The sequence below is a fragment of the Quercus lobata genome, chromosome 11 (assembly GCF_001633185.2).
Source record: "Quercus lobata isolate SW786 chromosome 11, ValleyOak3.0 Primary Assembly, whole genome shotgun sequence".
NCBI classification, from domain to species: domain Eukaryota; kingdom Viridiplantae; phylum Streptophyta; class Magnoliopsida; order Fagales; family Fagaceae; genus Quercus; species Quercus lobata.
The window spans coordinates 7185224-7203152 of NC_044914.1; the positions used below are offsets into that span (position 1 = coordinate 7185224).

At 31.1% G+C, this 17929-nt stretch overlaps 1 protein-coding gene across 1 annotated transcript; it reads left to right on the forward strand.

The window, feature by feature from the left end:
- Positions 1-491: 491 nt before the first annotated feature.
- LOC115966333 (TMV resistance protein N-like) lies at positions 492-12567 on the forward strand. Its single transcript, XM_031085581.1, has 11 exons — positions 492-703; positions 1348-1583; positions 1868-1989; positions 2118-2620; positions 5609-6698; positions 7061-7348; positions 7547-8272; positions 9346-9735; positions 10587-10718; positions 10788-11460; positions 12176-12567. Exons 4-11 carry the CDS (start codon positions 2166-2168, stop codon positions 12565-12567), a joined length of 4146 nt encoding a protein of 1381 aa, XP_030941441.1. The 5' UTR covers positions 492-703; positions 1348-1583; positions 1868-1989; positions 2118-2165.
- The last annotated feature ends 5362 nt before the right edge of the window (positions 12568-17929 follow it).

Below are 17929 nucleotides of genomic sequence, written 5' to 3' on the forward strand. Positions count from 1 at the left end.
CTTTTTTCTGAAAAAAAGGATGAAAGCTAGTATCAAGAAAGTGCGAGAATAATGATTTGCATGTGTCGGTAAGTTTGTCCCTTTTGCCACGTTAAGAGCATTCATATTTGTCGTACCATTCTTATGAATACTGTTTCAGATTCTATTTTAGTTGGTTCATTAGAACGAAATATCTTGATGCCGGTTAATATCAGTAAATATTGGTGTACTGTTTGATAAGTACCATCATAATATATATTTACCATTTTGATATATATTTTTTGTCATACCTATAAAAATTACCATGAATCTTAAAGTTATAAGCCCATATTTAATATAAATAATTATTATTATAATAACTAACAAGTTTTTAAAAATATAATAACAATAATATTTACTAGGCTCAAAAAAAAAAAATCACAGAAGATGAAAAAGACACAAAGCCTGCAACCTATTAACTCTCCTTTTGAATTGTATTATTATAATGCTAGTCACGGGGAGTGGCTCACAAAACCAAAACATTGGAACAGATATGCCAAAATATAAAGATCAATGAAAAAAGGTGGAGGGTAACTGAGTAAAGAAATGGGCGAACAACTAAGAAAATGTACAAAGAAAAGAAGAAAACGGAGAGGAGGAAGTGCAGAAGAAAAGAACTGAAGAAGGCCAAGTTGCTGAAGCTACTAACGAAGTGAGATGAACTGCGATGGGTGGCTTTATTCAGGTAATAGCTGTTAAAACTTGAAATGGTAAAATTTTTCTGCATTTATCAGTAGATTCAGTACCGGCCGAAATATGTCTACCGGCTGAAATTCACCGAAACAGGCCGGAATGGCCGGAACGGGCCGGAACAAACCGAAATTTGGTCCAAGGTGGAACAAGAGGGTGATTCGTACTGGTTTAAGGACTGGTACGAAATTTTCCGGCCGGAATGGAACGGTATTAATAACAACGGGTCTTACAAGTAATATATGCTGATATGTTTTAGCATCAAAACTTCAAAAACCTTCCATTATCCGGACTTGTAAACTCAAAAAAATTAAAAATTGTGTTAAAGTATCCTCACAAATTTTGTATGATAGTGTAGCACAAGTGTAAAATTAAATAATACTTTTTTAATGTGTTCTAAGAGAAATAGAGATCAGAGAGAGGAGTGGGAAATATTTTTATATTATTTTTATTTTATTTTATATTATTTTAAAGTATAGTATGATAAAATAAAAGTTGAGATGTTAAGTTCATTGTAAAATGATATGATATTGTAAAATAGTATAATATAAATGATAAAGTTGTTTTTGAGGTAGTAAAATAAATTTTTTTTCTTTGAGAAACTTGATGCGAATGTTTTTTTTTTTTTTTTTTTTAAAGAGGGAAGCTTACAACTTGCGCCAGCTTCCACTAAACACTAATCAGAAAGAATTGTTAACTTGACTCAAAACAGAGAATGATGAAGTCGTGGACACAAACACGCGGAAAAAGAACACAGTCCATTCCTTTATTTAACAGGCCATTTTCTAATCGTAATTAAATCCAGCTTTATTTCAAGAGGGCTTCGAGCATTACAATCAGTCAATCACTACTACTTAGATTTCAATTTCAAATCTGTAAGTCATCATTTCTCCAACATATTCATCAGTTTTGTTTATTTCCTTTCACTTCGTCCTTGAAATTAAAAATCCACATCAAATTGTTTTGTTCTTACTAATTTACTTTCCTTTATATATATTTTTCTCTAGTTTTAATTTAATGTACTTTTTAAATTTATATTATAGTTTAAGATTTACAAGTATATTTACATCAGTTTACATGAACACTCAAGGAACCTCATTGTCATCGTCATCTTCTTCTTCTTCATCACCTTGACAGAGTTTTAGAAAAATTTTTGCAGGACTTGTATTTGCTGCTTGGCTAAGGATTTACGTTTGACACTTTCTGGACAACAAAGAAAGAGCTTGAGGAAGGAAAATCAATTTTGTTAGAGCTCTTGAAAGAGTAAAAGAAGAAATCAAGGTTTGTTATCATCATTCCCTCAAAAAACTATGCATCCTCAACGTGAAGTTTTTTTCTCTTCAGTTTTAATTGAATGTACCTTTTTCAAATTTTATAATAGTTTGAGATTTTCTGGTATATTTTTAAAGGTTTCCACGAGCAGCCAAGGAGCCTCAACCTTGTCACCATCTTCCCCTATGACATCTTGGTGGAAATACGATGTGTTTCTTAGTTTTAGTGGTGTAGACACCCGTCGAAATTTTACGGATCATCTATTGGCTGCTTTGAAACGGAAGGGCATTCTGACCTTTAAGGACGATGAAGGACTTGACAGAGGAAAATCCATTTCATCAGAGCTTTTGAAAGCAATAGAGGAATCAAGGTTTGCTATTATCATTTTCTCTAAAAACTATGCATCTTCTAGGTGGTGCTTAGATGAACTTGCAGAGATCGTTAGATGCAGGGAAGAGAAAGGATTGACAATTTTGCCAATTTTTTATGATGTGGATCCATCTGATGTACGAAAACAGACAGGAACTTTTGGACAAGCTTTTAATAAATATGAAGATAAAGAGAACATAAAAAAGGTAGAAACGTGGAAAGGTGCTTTGAAGGAAGTGGCCAATCTCTCTGGTTGGCATTTACAGGATAGGTAATTTCTATAACAAATTTATTTCTATTGATATATAAGCCATAGTAATTCTTTCATATCCCATATAAATAGCTATTATAACCAATCATGATATGAATGGATTGAAATATTACATATACTAGTTAAAACTCTGTTGTATTTTGGGAGGTTTGATACTTGATACTCTTACAAATAGTCTGTGAGCCCACCCTTTTTTTTTCTTTTTTTAAGAAGAGCACCTTTGAAATGAATAAGACGGACCTAGTTGATTAAAGAACATAACTTTCTATGAATAATAAATTTATTGATGTTGTTTTTTTTTTTTTTTTTGGTGAGTAAACAGTAATACTTATTAGAACACACACGAAAATAATAATATTAGTGTTTTAAACCAGATTTATAGCTCTTATGTGTGTGCTTTTTTAAAAAAGAGGGTAATTATCCCACATAAATCTAATAATATTATTTATCATTTTCAATATATGTAATTTTTAGAAGAATTACAATTTAAACCAAAATTCTTGAGAATTAAGAACAATTTAAACCAATTTCTTAAGAATCATAGTAAACCAACATAAGAAATTGCATCACACGATTTACACCTAATTGGTCGAGCCCCAAACCAAACAAAATCAATCCAAAATCACAACAAATAATAAAAAAATTGAGCCCATAACTATTAACTCATAATCTAAAATCTCACATACACATGTTATCAAAAAAGAAAAAGAAAAAAATCTTACACACTCTCTCTCTCTCTCAACAAACCCAAAGTCGAACCTCAAGACTAAACCAACTCAGCATTGGTCTACCTCCAGAACATTGCCGAGGTGTACAAGGTCTTCTTCAACTGCTTTGATGCCAAGGAGTTGAGCGCCATTCAACTCCCTCTGATGTTGTCAAAAATTGAAGAGAGTGTTATTACATGACTAAATTCTCTTATATATACAAGGAAAATCAAGAAAATATCACTAAAGTTAACTAATTGAAACTAACAAACGAACTAATTGTAACCGCTTTCAAAAAAAAAAAAAAAAAACTAATTGCAACTACAAAAGCACTTTTTGAAAATATGGAAAATTGATTGACAATTTCTAAGGGAAAAAAATTGGAAGAATGGAATGTTGTTGGATCTGTGAAGGGTGTTTTTGTCAAGCTAGTACCATAAAATTGCTCATATCACAAGTGTGAAAAAAACTCTAAATTGGACAGAATTCTAATGGTTTCATTCTAGTCCAAACTTTAAGAGGCACAACCATAAATTACCACCCGTTTGTTTTGAAGAAAAATATTTTCTTAAAAATGTTTTCCTATTTTTAAGTGTTTGTTTGCATGTAAAATGTGATCAAACTTGTAAAATATTTTTCATTGATTGTAAATCTTTTATAAAAAGTTGTAAAATTTTTTACCTTTAAAAACTTGGTAAAACATTTTACAAAAACACATAGTGACTCCCCCTCTCCCATTTGGTGGCTAGGTCACCGGTATGGTGCTCAGAACTACCATGCCGACAATCTGTGCTGGCGGTCTGGTGGCCAAAGACGGTGTTCCAACAACCTGTGCCGCTAGTTGTTTTCAGAAAGATGTAGTTTTGGCTCAATCATTGTTTGGGTTAAATAAAATCCTTGAAGCACGTTTAACCGTATTATTCATAAACCAATTGTTTACATAATTTTATTTAGTAGAAAAATGTTTACATAATTTTGAAGAAGTAGAACGGGTAGTAGTTTATAATTAATATTAATCCACCGATATATAAATTCAAAGAATACCTTCACTTAAAAGAAGTAAAAACAAACCTAATTAAAGTATTCTTTCTTTTTCTTTTTTTCTTCTTTTTCTTTTTTCCTCTCTCTTCAACAATGAAAATCGCATGCCTTAATTTGGGCTCGACTCAGGAGGAAGAAGATAGGTTTTGTGTTAGCACAAAGGCTAAAATATTCTAATTCTTTTTTTATTTTATTTTTAGAGATCATTACGTTCTCTTCACTCATACTATACGCAATTAGAAAACATTTTCAGCTTTTTGGCTGTCTACACTGCTAAATTTGTGTAAGCCATTGATAGTAATATTTTGGAAGAAAATTATTCAACTTTCTTAGAGTATGGTGAATTTAAATAGTGGATTTTATCATGAATTTAAATAGTGAGATCCAACATTTATCTGAAAGAAGGAGTACAACATTATTATATTCTAAGAGTATTGCATAATTTCCCTTGGAACAAAAATCAACAGCGTTCTACTTTATGTGCCAATTATATTATACCATGTGTTCTTGTGCCCACCCATCCTTTTAAAGCTTTGGTTACTTTAGAAAGGAAAAAATAGGCATGCAACAAGATGTAATTGGTATAGTATAAAGTGGAACACTTTAATAGGATGTTAGAGCAGATCATCCTAAGTTTGAACCTGGTACAATGGCAATTTAGGACGAAAGATTTTTATTCTTTTGTTCTTAAGCAATCTTAAAAGGTCATGGATTTTTATATTTAGCATGTTTAACTTTTAAACATTCCAATGAAGTTACTCTCAGCGATCAAGCATGAAGTAAGACACCTAATTTTTTTTTTTTTTTTGGTCAATCAATATATCTCTAACCCAAATTGATTTTGGATTTAGCGGGCTAATATCATTGCTAAGCTAAGAAATGGTAGTGGTTGATCACTTACTTTCTCTGCCTCTTTTGCTAATTTTCATATTTTTTTCGGTTCTATGATTGGGAAGACCCACATGTCTTGCGCAAGAACGATAATTGTATGCTTTATAAGTAATTAATTAACAAAACTGTATGGATCTGTTATAAATAAATACAACAAAAAACTATAGCTCCCAATCTGTTCATTTGACTTGTACATTTCTTCTCTGGGTAGTTTTATACTTGTTGCTTTGAGCTAATAAACTCATATTTGCTTGCGAAAGAGTATCACTACCTAATATTCTTCTTCCTCCCCAATGGATTTATGATAGATTTGTTCCATCACGTAATTGTTGTTCTATCTTCTCCACAGGCATGAGGCAGAATTTATCGAGCACCTCGTGGAAGTGATTTCGCATAAGTTAAATCCAAAATCCTCAAGCTTTACCAAAGACTTGGTAGGAATAAATTCTTCAGTGGAGAAATTGTTCACTTCGTATTTTGGTCTTGCGAATGAGGTTTGTATGATAGGCATTTGTGGCATGGGGGGGCTCGGAAAGACAACTCTTGCTAGAGCTGTTTATGATAGGTTCTCTAAACATTTTGAAGGTTTTAGCTTTATTGCTAACATTAGGGAAGTTTCAGAAAAAGGTGATTTGATTTCACTACAACGACAACTTCTTGAAGAAATTTTGGAGGAAAGAAATAGCAAGATATGGAATGTTGATCGTGCAGTTGACATGATCAAGAATAGGCTATGTCGTAAAAAAGTTCTACTTGTTCTTGATGATGTTAATCAATTAGACCAATTAGAAAAGTTGGCAGCGGAGGATGGCTGGTTTGGATTGGGTAGTTGGATCATTATAACAACTAGAAATAAACGTTTGTTGGTCCAACATGGTGTGCATAACATATATGAGCCTAATGTATTGAAAAGAGAGGATGCTTTAAAACTTTTTTGTTTGAAAGCCTTTAAAAATGAAAACCCCAAAGAAGATTATAAGCAACTCTCCCAGGATACTATACACTATGCTGGTGGTCTTCCATTAGCTCTTGTTACTTTGGGTTCCTCCTTGTTTGGAAGAACAATGGAACAATGGCAAAGAGCATTGGTCAATTTAAAAAAAAATCCTCACAAAGAAATATTTCATATTCTTAAAGTAAGTTATGATGGACTAGATGAAGTGTCTAAGGAGATATTTTTGGATATTGCATGTTTCTTTAGAGGAAAGACTGAAGGTCGAGTAATAGAGTTATTAAAGTATCGTGGTTTTGATGCGAGAATTGGTGTAAAGGTTCTGATGGAAAGATGTCTCATAACCATAGAAAATGAGAGATTGTGGATGCATGATTTATTACAAGAAATGGGCAGACAAATTGTCCTAGAATCACATAAAAAGCCTGAAAAGCGTAGCAGATTGTGGTCTTTTGAAGATTTGCTTCATGTATTGAAGAAAGATACGGTAAGAACAATGACAAAGCTAGAATTCAATTTCAGCAACCAAGATTAAGTAGGTATAATAATAACATAATTTTGTTCTTAATTGTTCTTTTAAAAAAATTATCCAATAGAAAAGTAAACTTTTTTTTTTTTTTAATAAGAGAAAAGTAATTATCTAGGTTCTTAGAATAGACAATGTTTGGTCAGAGGATATTCCGGATTATATCCAAGGATAATTTGTTCTTATATGAGCTTTTAAAATTTGTATGGAAAACTGAGTTGATATTTTGATCTCCTTTTGACTCAATTTAAAACTTGAGTATTCAATTATTCTTATCTTTTATTGTATAATTAATTTACCTATCCTTTGCTATTGATTTTTAGGCAGCAGGAGCACTTCAAGCCATAGTCCTAAATCGTTATGAACGGGAAAGACAAGACTGGAACTTTGAAACCTTTTCTGAAGCTTTTTCAAAGATGTGTGATCTTAGATTGCTTATAATTCACAATGTGCACATCCCCAATGGTCTGAATCATGTTTCTAACAACCTGAGATTTCTTCAATGGATTGGGTATCCTTCAGAATGTTTGCCATCCAATTTCCAACCAAAAGAGCTTGTGGAACTTTGTTTACATGATAGCAAAATGAAATATCTATGGAAAGGAGTAAAGGTAATTTTGTTTTATTCTTTTTATTGTCTTTCTATTATTTAGTATTTTTCTTTCTTAGGAGTGGCTACACAGCATATTTGAGTTTCCTCCTTTCATTAATAAAATTTCCTTAATTTTAAAAAATTATTTATCTCACTAAAATATAAATTCTCTATCTAATGGGAGGATTTGTTTTTTTTTTTTTTGGGGGTTGAACAGTATTTGGACAATTTGAAATGCATGGATCTTAGATATTCCAAGGACCTTATTGAGACACCTGACTTCAGAGGAGTTCCAAGACTTGAGAGATTACATCTTAGTTGGTGCAATAATTTGGTTGAGATCCACCCATCTATTGGGCAACTCAGTAGGCTCATTAGTTTAGATCTAGAATACTGTGTCTCTCTTATTGATCTGCCCAGCATGTCTAGTGAAATGGAGTCACTTAAAATTCTTAAACTCTGCGGTTGCTCAAAAATCAGGAAGATTCTGGAATTTAAGGGAATAATGAGAAGCCTATCAGAACTTCATTTGGATAAGACTACTATTGAAAAACTACCCTCATCAATCGAGTGTTTGACTGCCCTTACTTTATTGAGTCTAAGGGATTGTCAATATCTCACACGTCTTCCACGTAACATGGATAGTTTGAGTTCACTTGAAAAACTTGTTGTTGTCGGATGCTCAAAACTTACCTACCTGCCAGAGCACCTTTGGAATATAAAGTGTTTGGAACATGATTGGAGTCGAATTGCATTTAGACAGCCTTTATACAGAAATGTTTCTGTGAGGTGTCGGTCACTTTCCCCAAGCTCTTCCGGATTGTATCCAACCATAAATCTATCTGATACCATCCCTGAAAGCATTATCAGATTTTTTCGTGCAACTCATGGAGACAATTGCAGGCGGTTGATTACCCGATCACTAAGCGGGCTTTTGAATCAGGTCGCTCTCTTTCTTTAAGATATAAAGAAACAATTTTTGTTACTTTCTCTAAATAATTTATGAGATTTGCTAAATGAAAAATATCTTGAATTTTCTCACATATTACGTATATAACTGCTGAAAATTGTACTTCCCTAGAAGTATCACTAGCTCTTCAATCACTTATAATTGAAACTCTTACCTGTAATTAAATCATCAAGACTTAAGTCACTTCCAAGGCTTTCATTAAATATTCTTGAAACTCAATCACCACCAGCATTGTGACTGCCATTAGACGGTGAATTTGAAACACTGCTTCATTCTGTGTCAAACCATTTGAGATATATAAGTTTGAAGATTTTTATTCCCTAGAACCATTCCCACTGCAGGGACGGATTCAGGTGGGGCCCAAAGGGGCCCAGGCCTCTGGGTTCAATTTTATTTTTTAATATATATAATTATAATATATTTTATTTTTGTAGTTGGACTTCACTTTCAAAATCTCTGTGTCATTTTCTCCTCAATAAGTCTAATTACCTTCATTCAAATAGCATTTATTTAACCCAAAAAATTAACAAAAATAAAAAAAACAGTCACAATGATGATTGTATTTTAGAAAAAAAAAACTATTAATTTTACCAACAAAGGACTAAAAAATCATGTGTTATTCAAAAAACTAAAACTAAATTTTTTGCAACTATAGTAAATTGGTATAAATATCCGTTGACAATAGCAAGTTGTTAGAAATAAAATACAATATTTTATTAAGATTATGTCCCTTCATTTAATTAAAAAACTCAAATTCCTCTATTATTTTAATGAATTGTTTATATTATTTTAAACGAAGTGATAAAAAAAATAGAACATTTGATATTGGATATATTATAAAGTGAGGTGGTAAAATAGATAAAGTAGATTTTTGAAATGCTAAAAGCTTAAATTTTTAGCATCAATACTGTGAATACTCAAACTTTAACAATAACAAAAATCTAGCCAACCTAGTATTAAAAGGAAACATTATTTTGTTTTTGTTTTTGTTTTTGTCTTTGTTGGAATATGATTCTGATATGTTCCTATTACTAGAGAAGCAACAGTATCTGCAAGGTAGGGACACATCTGAGGTTTCAAGACTCCATAGAAGGCTATTTTTCGATACAATCAATGAAATTCTTCACCGAAATAGACAATTGCCGCCTTGGAAGCCCAATGCATGGACGAGTTCTGCTTCACTGCAACAAATTTCGTCAGAATTTCAGTGGATTCAAAAGAGGGAAGCATCAGAGGACTTGTTTGAGGTGATTTGTGGTGTGTTGAGAAAGGACTTAGTAATGGCGGATACCATTAGTGGATGGGTGAACTGCCCGATTGAGATGTCTGAAGTGGATTTGGATATCGAACGGCTGATATTCAACGATTTGATCGGCGAGACCATCGGATATCTCGCTGTTCTTTCCGGGGATTGTAATAAAGTCTCAGCACTTCAGGTGGGGGCCCACAGGGGGCCCGGGTTCCTTGGGTCCAATTTATTTATTTATTTTTATTTTTTATTTTATAATTATAATATATTTTATTTTTGTAGTGGTGTTCTATTTTCAAAATTTTAGGTTACTTTTTCCTCAATAAGTTTAACTAGTTTCATTTAAATAGCATCTATTCAACCCAAAAAATTAATAAAAACAATAAAAACAGTCACAATGAAGATTGTATTTTAGCAAAAAAAAAAAATTATTATTAATTTTACCAACAAAGAACTTAAAAATCATGTGTTATTGGAGAAGTTAAAGATAATTTTTTTTGCAATTATAGTAGATTAGTATAAATATAAGTTGACAATAGCAAGTTGTTAAAAATAAAATATAATATTTTATTAAAATTATATCTCTTCATTTAATTAAAAAACTCAAATTTTTTCTTTTTTATTATTATTTTAATGAGTTGTTTATATTATTTTAAATAAAGTGTTAAAAAAACATTTGATATTGGGTATATTGGTGCTAAAATTTTTAGCACCACCATTGTGAATATTCTAACTTCAAAAAAGAATCGTAGTAGGCTATTGTGTTATGATGATGCTTCTGAAATACTAATCGAAAATATGGTAGGAGTTGTTTTGATTTACCTTTTTTTTTTTTCTATTTTTTAAGGGGGGATTTAGTCATTTTTAATCCTTTTATTTTTTTAATGTTTAAGAAAATATAATTTTATGAACGTGGCTTTTGTTTAAAGTTTACAATCTATTATTTTTTGGTGAATTATTTTCTACTTTGTGGTTTACTTAATGTTTCGGTGAATTATTTATTTTATTTTATTTTTAAAATTTTTGTGTGGTGCACAGGGGCTCCTTTGTCTGGAACCATCACCAGCACTGCCCGGGCAGAGCAGTTGGTCACAACCCTGGTCGCAGTGGCCTCAATATAATGAAATCAGCGTTGGAATGACATTGACAATATTGAATCGTTACCTACAGGTAATCCTTCTCTCTCTCTCTTTAATTGATAAATGAAGTATCAAGTGTTTTTATTTTGGGGGTGTACAGGGGCTCCTTTGTCCAAAAACTGGATATGAAACTTCTATCAGAAGGAAAGAGGACGGATTTGGAATTGCATTTCAGATAATTATTCCTGGATGTGAAATGCCGTGGTGGATAACTCATCAAAGGTCAGGGAACTCAATAAGCATAGGGCTGCCTCCAAATTGGTGTAATAGTAAGTGGATGGGATTCGCACTCTGCGCTTCTTTGGATGCATCATATTCACATATTTCTGTTGAAGAGTTTGTCGTTGGCGAAACATTTGGACTTAAAGCTCGTGTGATAGCCCTTGGTGATATGCCTCACTGTTATTATACCACTGAAATTTCCTGTAGCACAAAACTTGTTGCGAGGCACATTTGGCTATTGCATCTGTCTCGTGATGATTGGTTTGCTACTGCTCGGAGTGGTGAATTCAATCAGATTGAGGTTGTATTTGAGAGCTCTAGGCCAGGCTTGTTTGTGCGGAAATGTGGGCTCAGATTGGTATATAAGCAAGATGTGAAAATGTTCACCCAAACAATATGCAGCAGTAATCGCATAACTTTTGAGGGTTGTGGTGGTTCCCATGATGAATTTGACAATTTATGGAGAAACTGTGATGACTATAATGAAAATGAACCTAGTGCAATTTGCAGCTCTTCTGAGGAAATTGAAAGTTGCATCTCTTCAGTCAATGGTAATGATCTTATTAAACATCCTTATGTTACATACCTGCCAAATCCTATTTTATTTTATATTCTTTTTAGTTGTTCAGCTTAGTAGCTAGCAAGCCAGTCGATTCATTTATCTTTTTCTTCTTTCTGCTGATCGTGCGCAAGCAATTATCCAATCATCCTATATTTTCTGTGTTACTAAAAATTAACTTTAGATTCTCCCGCATGTGTTCATTGCAAATTGTCTAGGCCTTTACATCACCATCACTTACAAGAAGCTTAATAACTAGTAAAGCCTTATTAGCCAAGTTGAGAATATTATCTGCATAAGAAACAGGTTCTCAAGCTTCACTCGTTACATTGCTACATTGCTCTAAGGATTTTGCTAAGGTAAATGCACGGTCCAGTCCTAGTTTGGCATCTTATTTGTAAGTGGCCGAGTATTATGTTAAATTTTCATATTCACCTCAGGCTGGCAGCTGATTAAGTGCAACTAATTGATGCATTCTTGCCCTGACTGAAAATGGTCACGGGCCATGTGCAACATTTGCCTAATTCAAATTGAGAGCTGTAAAGCTATCAGACTCAGTGAGGGCTTGCTGGCATTCTGTAGACAAGAAGTTAGTTAAATTTTTGGAAGTTGAACTATTCTGCTGTCTTATTCTATATATAATGCTTTGTTTTGATAAGCATGGTAGGTGTTTGTGAAATACGTCCAAATAATGTTTTGTTTTGTAGGTATACAAATTTTGTACCCAAGCAACATTAGTGTAAGCCATCAAAAAAATTGTTACTGTCCAGCCCAAGCTCCACTGAAAACAATATTCACTACTCATGAGAATTTTGGAAGAAGGTTTTGGAGTTGTGGCAAAATCAAGCAAAATGTAAGTTGCGGGTTCTTCGAATGGGAAGATCAAGAAATGTGTTCCCATGAACGAAGAGTGATATGTGAACTACAAGAACGCCTGGAGAAGATTGATAAGGATAAAGTTGATCAAGATGAGTTAGTTATACTTCGTGAAGAAAACAAAAACTTGAGGATTGCTTTGTTGTTTTTTGGGATTGCTTTGTTGTTTTCTTGGGTTGCCATTGTAATCTATCTATATTATAATTTTATATCTTCAAGCTGAAACTTAGCATTTATTACTGCTAAACTCTTGTTGTGCCACCTCATTGCCACATAATTGGCCACAAAATTATTATCTTTCTTATTTATTTTTTATTCCTATTTTTTTTACAAAAAATATATAAGTAGATTATTAAATTTACACATTCATCTTAGATAGTTTTAACATTACATATAATTTTGTCTATACATATTCATTTACTTTAATTTAGAATTTCTTATTTATTCCTATTTTTTTACCAAAAATATTTAAATAGATTATTGACCTTTTTTTTTAGAGAGTTTCAACCTATGTTGTCCGCTCTCAATGATAGCTTTTATTATCAGACCAAGACACCAATCAATTATTGGTGTAGGCAGAGATTGAACTCCAGATATCTTATATAATCATCAGAGATTTTACTAGTTTAACATTATATATAATTTTGCATTTACATATTTATCAACTTTAATTTAGATGTTCATAACTAAATTATAAAATTAATAAAAAATTTAAAACCAAAAATAATGTCTATACATATCTATACTATATATAATAATGGAATTTTGTAATAAATTTTATAAAGCACTTTATGCACTACATCTTTAGCATCTTTCCTTATTTTTTGTTTTGTTTTTGTTTTTTTTTTTTGCAATTCTTCGTTTGTTCAACTTTTCATCTTCTTCAACTATTGTCTTTTTAGTTTAATCTTTCATCCCCTCCAAGAAATATTTATCTTTAAAATTTTCATTTGATTCCCTTTAGATTTTAAATTTTTTTCCTTTATATCTTTTCAAATTCTACAGTTTCACTTTGTTCAACCTTTCATCTACTTCTACCCTTCCTCTTTCATCTTAATTTTCATATAAATTTCTTCTTACTTCATTTCCACCTCTCTCCTCTATTCCTTCCAAGTTGGTCATGATAAAAAATGTCAGTACACACTCTCTTTCTCCAATTTTGTTTCTCATTTGGTGGATTTTTTTTTTTTTTTTTTGGTAAATTTGGATCAACTTTTATGCATATTAAGGTAGTTTGGTATTCCAATTCCTGATCACAAATTCTTTTTCTTTATCCTATTGGTTTGATTTGATTTGGGTTAATAATTAGTTGTTTTACAAGTTAGAATTTGATTTTTTTTTATAGTAATAAATTTAGATGTTAAACTATGAGACTTAACTAATTTTTTATTATTTTTTAGTCCTTTGAGGTGGACAAAATACTCTTAATAGTTGTACTAGGAGTACTCTATAATACCATTTATTAAGAGAAAAGCTAAGGTTAGTCAAACAAAAAATAATAGTATGGTTAATATAACAATTTGCCGCTAATATATTAAACATAATATTTACAAACAGTGAAAAGAAACTGCACAAAAACCATTGTTTTCGGCTACACTAACTGTTCTTCATTAGTTTGTCTAGATTGTCCTGTTGTTTTCCAAATAAACTAAAATATGATAACAACACAAAAATATGACATATTATAATATATTTTTTCCCCAATTTAGATCAACATCAAACACTATTCATTAAAAGTATTTAGTGTTGTAAATAAAATGATAAAATATATATATATATATATATATATTTGCATCAAGGAACATATATGAATTAGTTAATAATAGGATAATAAGGGAACAAACCTCTAGTCAGAGATCCTCCTTTGGACAGTGAATATATTTTTTTTATAGAAAATATTTTAAAAGTAGAATTCTAAAAAAAATATATATTCATCAATCTAAGGTAGATATACAGAGAAAATTAAAAAAATCAATAAAAAATGAAAAAAAAAATAGAGAGAGAGAGAGAGAGAGAACTTTTTTTGTATGGGAAAAATATGTATAGAATGGGAGAAAGTGGAAAATTTATAGTAAGATGATAGGAATAAGAAGAGCCAAAATAAAGAAAGATGAAGGGGCAAAATAATATGTAAAATTCAAACCGCCCAAGATGAATATATATTAACAATACTTTTGTTTGATTTTTCATTGATTTATTATATAAATTATAATATCAAAATTAAAATAGATGAATATTTAAAGTTAAAACCACCTTAGATGAATTTATAAAGCTAATATATTTATATATTTAATATTGTAAAAAAATTAAACGTAAAAAATGAATATTAAAAAGACTAATTATGTGGCCAATGATGTGGTGATGAGGTGGCTCAATAGGAGCATAGAAATAATAAATGTTATGCTTCAACTTTTAAATATATTTAGTGAGCTAACTAACCCATGTTTGACTGTTTGTGCATTAGTTGTCATAGCCTCAGTAGTACCTACAAGATTTATACATCTAAAATCTTAAGCGTGACATTTATTACTACTGAGCTCCTATTGTGCCACCTCATCACCACGTCATTGGCCACATAATTATTATTTTTCTTATTTATTTTTTATTCCTATTTTTTTACAAAAAATATATAAGTAGATTATTGACTTTACACATTCATCTTAGACAGTTCTAACATTACATATAATTTTGCTTCTACATATTCATCTACTTTAATTTATATTTTTTTTTTACAAAAAATATATAAATAGATTATTGACTTTACACATTCATCTTGGGCTATTTTAAAATTACATATAATTTTTCCTTTGCATATTTATCTACATTAATTTAGATGTTTATAACTAAATCATGAAATCAGTGAAAATTTTAAAGCCAAAAACAATGTCTAACATATCTATACTATATATAATTGTAAGGTCACAATTTTTGGTTCCTAAGCTTAAAAGGTAAAAGGATCTAGGCCCAAAGAGCCTAATACAATGAATTTGTAGAGAGTGGATTAGAAAATTAGGTTCTAATGAGTTGGGTAACAATTATAATGGATCCAGATGACAATAAAGTAAAGATAGACTGGTTTTATCTAAAGAAAATCGTCCTCAGTACAATCCGAGGAGATCAGTTCTTATATATATCTCTTGAATTTGATTACAAGCACAGCTCTTGTTCTTACAGTGTTTTTCTCTTAATTCTCCGATCCCCTCCCCTCAAGGTCTTCTTTCTGTTTTATACTCTCTTCTTTTTTTTATCTCCACCTTCCATGTGTAGATTAGATCGCTGGTGTTGATCCTTGTCCCATCAGCACCTTCTTGAAGTCTTTAGGAGTAGCTGTAAGGCTGAAAATTACTATTCTAGTATCACTTCCTCATTAATGTGACCAGAGAGTTAGCTACAGAGCATTCAATGCGGTGGTAGCAGCTTTTTCTTAAATATTTTATGGCTTCCCTCTGTCTTGTGCTTCTATGATGCGTATCGTCATTAATAGAATCTCCCGAAATGTTGCCCTGGATAGCAGACCACACCTTTGGACCTCGGCTTTGCTCAGTTGAGGAGGCATTCCTCCTCAGACCACCCTCTCGGACTCTTATGACCAAACCTCACCTTTTCACTCACTAATGCGGACTCCCATGATAGTGTTTATCCGTTCTCGAACAACTTATGTCCTCAGATTGGGCCCCCAGCCCAATATATACATAGATATATACTACCGGGCCTATCACCCCTATAATAATGGAAGTTTTATAATAAATTTTATAAAGCTCTTTATGCACTAAATCTTTAGCGTCTTTCCTTATTTTTTGTTTTTGTTTTTTTTTTTTTTTTTTCTTTTTCACAATTCTTCCTTTGTTCAACTTTTCTTCTTCTTCAACCATTTTCTTTTTAGTTTAATCTTTCATCCCCTCCAATAAATATTTTTTTTTAAAAATTTCATTTGATTCCCTTTAGATTTTTAAATTTTTTTTCCTTTATATCTTCTTAAATCCTACAGTTTCACTTTGTTCAACCTTTCATCTACTTGTACCATTCCTCTTTCATCTTAATTTTCATATAAATATCTTCTTACTTCATTTCCACCTCTCTCCCCTATTCCTTCCAAGTTGTCAACGATAAAAAAGGTCAATACTCACTCTTTTTCTCCAATTTTGTTTCTCTTTCGAGGGTTTTTTTTTTTTTTCCCGGAAAAAATTGTACTTTACCACCCTAAACTATACCTCAGATTACACTTTGTATCCTAAACTATTTGAATGCACAGTTTGCACCCTAAACTATGATAAAGCCAATTGATATGGGGAGATTGGAGAGAGTTTTACTTGTACTTGTACATGTGTTTTTGTCTTTTAACTTTGTTCCACTTAAGCAAAACACAAGTGCTTGTCACATGCATGAAAGTTCCATCTAAGATAACTGTAAAACTAACATCAAGGGGCAAAGGATAATAAGTGTTATAGTTTAGAGTGTAAATTGTGCATTCAAATAGTTTAGGGTGCAAAGTGTAATATGAGTTATAGTTTAGAGTGGTAAAGTGTAATTTCTCCATTTTTTTATTATTGTTTCAACCACTTTTTTTTTTCTACTAATGGTTCTTTTTGTTATTATTGATTTAATTGTCACATCACACTTGTTTATTTTTTTGGTAAATTTTTATCAACTTTTATGCATATTAAAGTAGTTTGGTATTTCAATTCATGATCACAATTTTTTTTTTCTTTATCCCATTGGTTTGATTTGATTTGAGTTAATAATTAGTTGTTTTGCAAGTTAGAATTTTTATTTATTTATTTATTTATTTATAGTGATCAATTTAGATGTTAAACTATGAGACTTTACCTTTTTTTTTTTTTTTTAATCCTTTAAGGTGAACAAAGTACTCTTAATAGTTGTAGTAGAAGTACTCTATAATGTCATTTATTCAAAGAAAAGCAAAGGTTAGTCAAATAAAAAAATTGGATGGTTAATATAACAATTTGCTACTAATATATTAAACATAATATTTACAAACAGTGAAAAGAAACTGCACAAAGACCACTGTCTTCAGCTACACTAACTATTCTTCATCAACTTGTCCAGATTATCCTGTTGTTTTCCAAAAAAACTAAAATCTGATAACACCACAAAATATGACATTATAATATGATTTTTCCCTAATTCAGATCAACATCAAACACCATTCATTAAAAGTATTTAGTGTTGTAATAAATAAAATGATAAAAAAAAAAAAAAAAAAAAAACCAACAACAACAACTTGCATCAAGGAACACATATGAATAAGTTAATAATAGGACAATAAGGGAATGAACCTCTAGTCAAAGATCCTTCTATGGGCAATGAATTTTTTTTATAGAAAATTTTTAAAAAGTAGAATTCTAAAAAAAAAATATTCATCGATCTAAGGTAGAGATACAGGGAAAATTAAAAAAAAAAAAATCCAACAAAAAATGAAAAAAAAATTGAGAGAGAGAGAGAGATAACCTTTTTTGTATAGGAAAAATATGCATGGAATGGGAGAGAGAGATGAATTTATAGTAAGACGATGGGAATAAGAAGAGCCAAAATAAAGGAAGATGAAGGGACAAAATAATATGAAA

What these genes read in the sequence shown, in the direction of transcription:
- LOC115966333 (XM_031085581.1), top strand. Translation starts at nt 2,166, where the DNA reads ATGACATCTTGGTGGAAATACGATGTGTTTCTTAGTTTTAGTGGTGTA. An exon ending in GGTTGGCATTTACAGGATAG is followed by an intron (nt 2,621 to 5,608) that starts GTAATTTCTATA and finishes TCTTCTCCACAG; the next exon opens with GCATGAGGCAGAATTTATCG. An exon ending in ATCTATGGAAAGGAGTAAAG is followed by an intron (nt 7,349 to 7,546) that starts GTAATTTTGTTT and finishes GGGGTTGAACAG; the next exon opens with TATTTGGACAATTTGAAATG.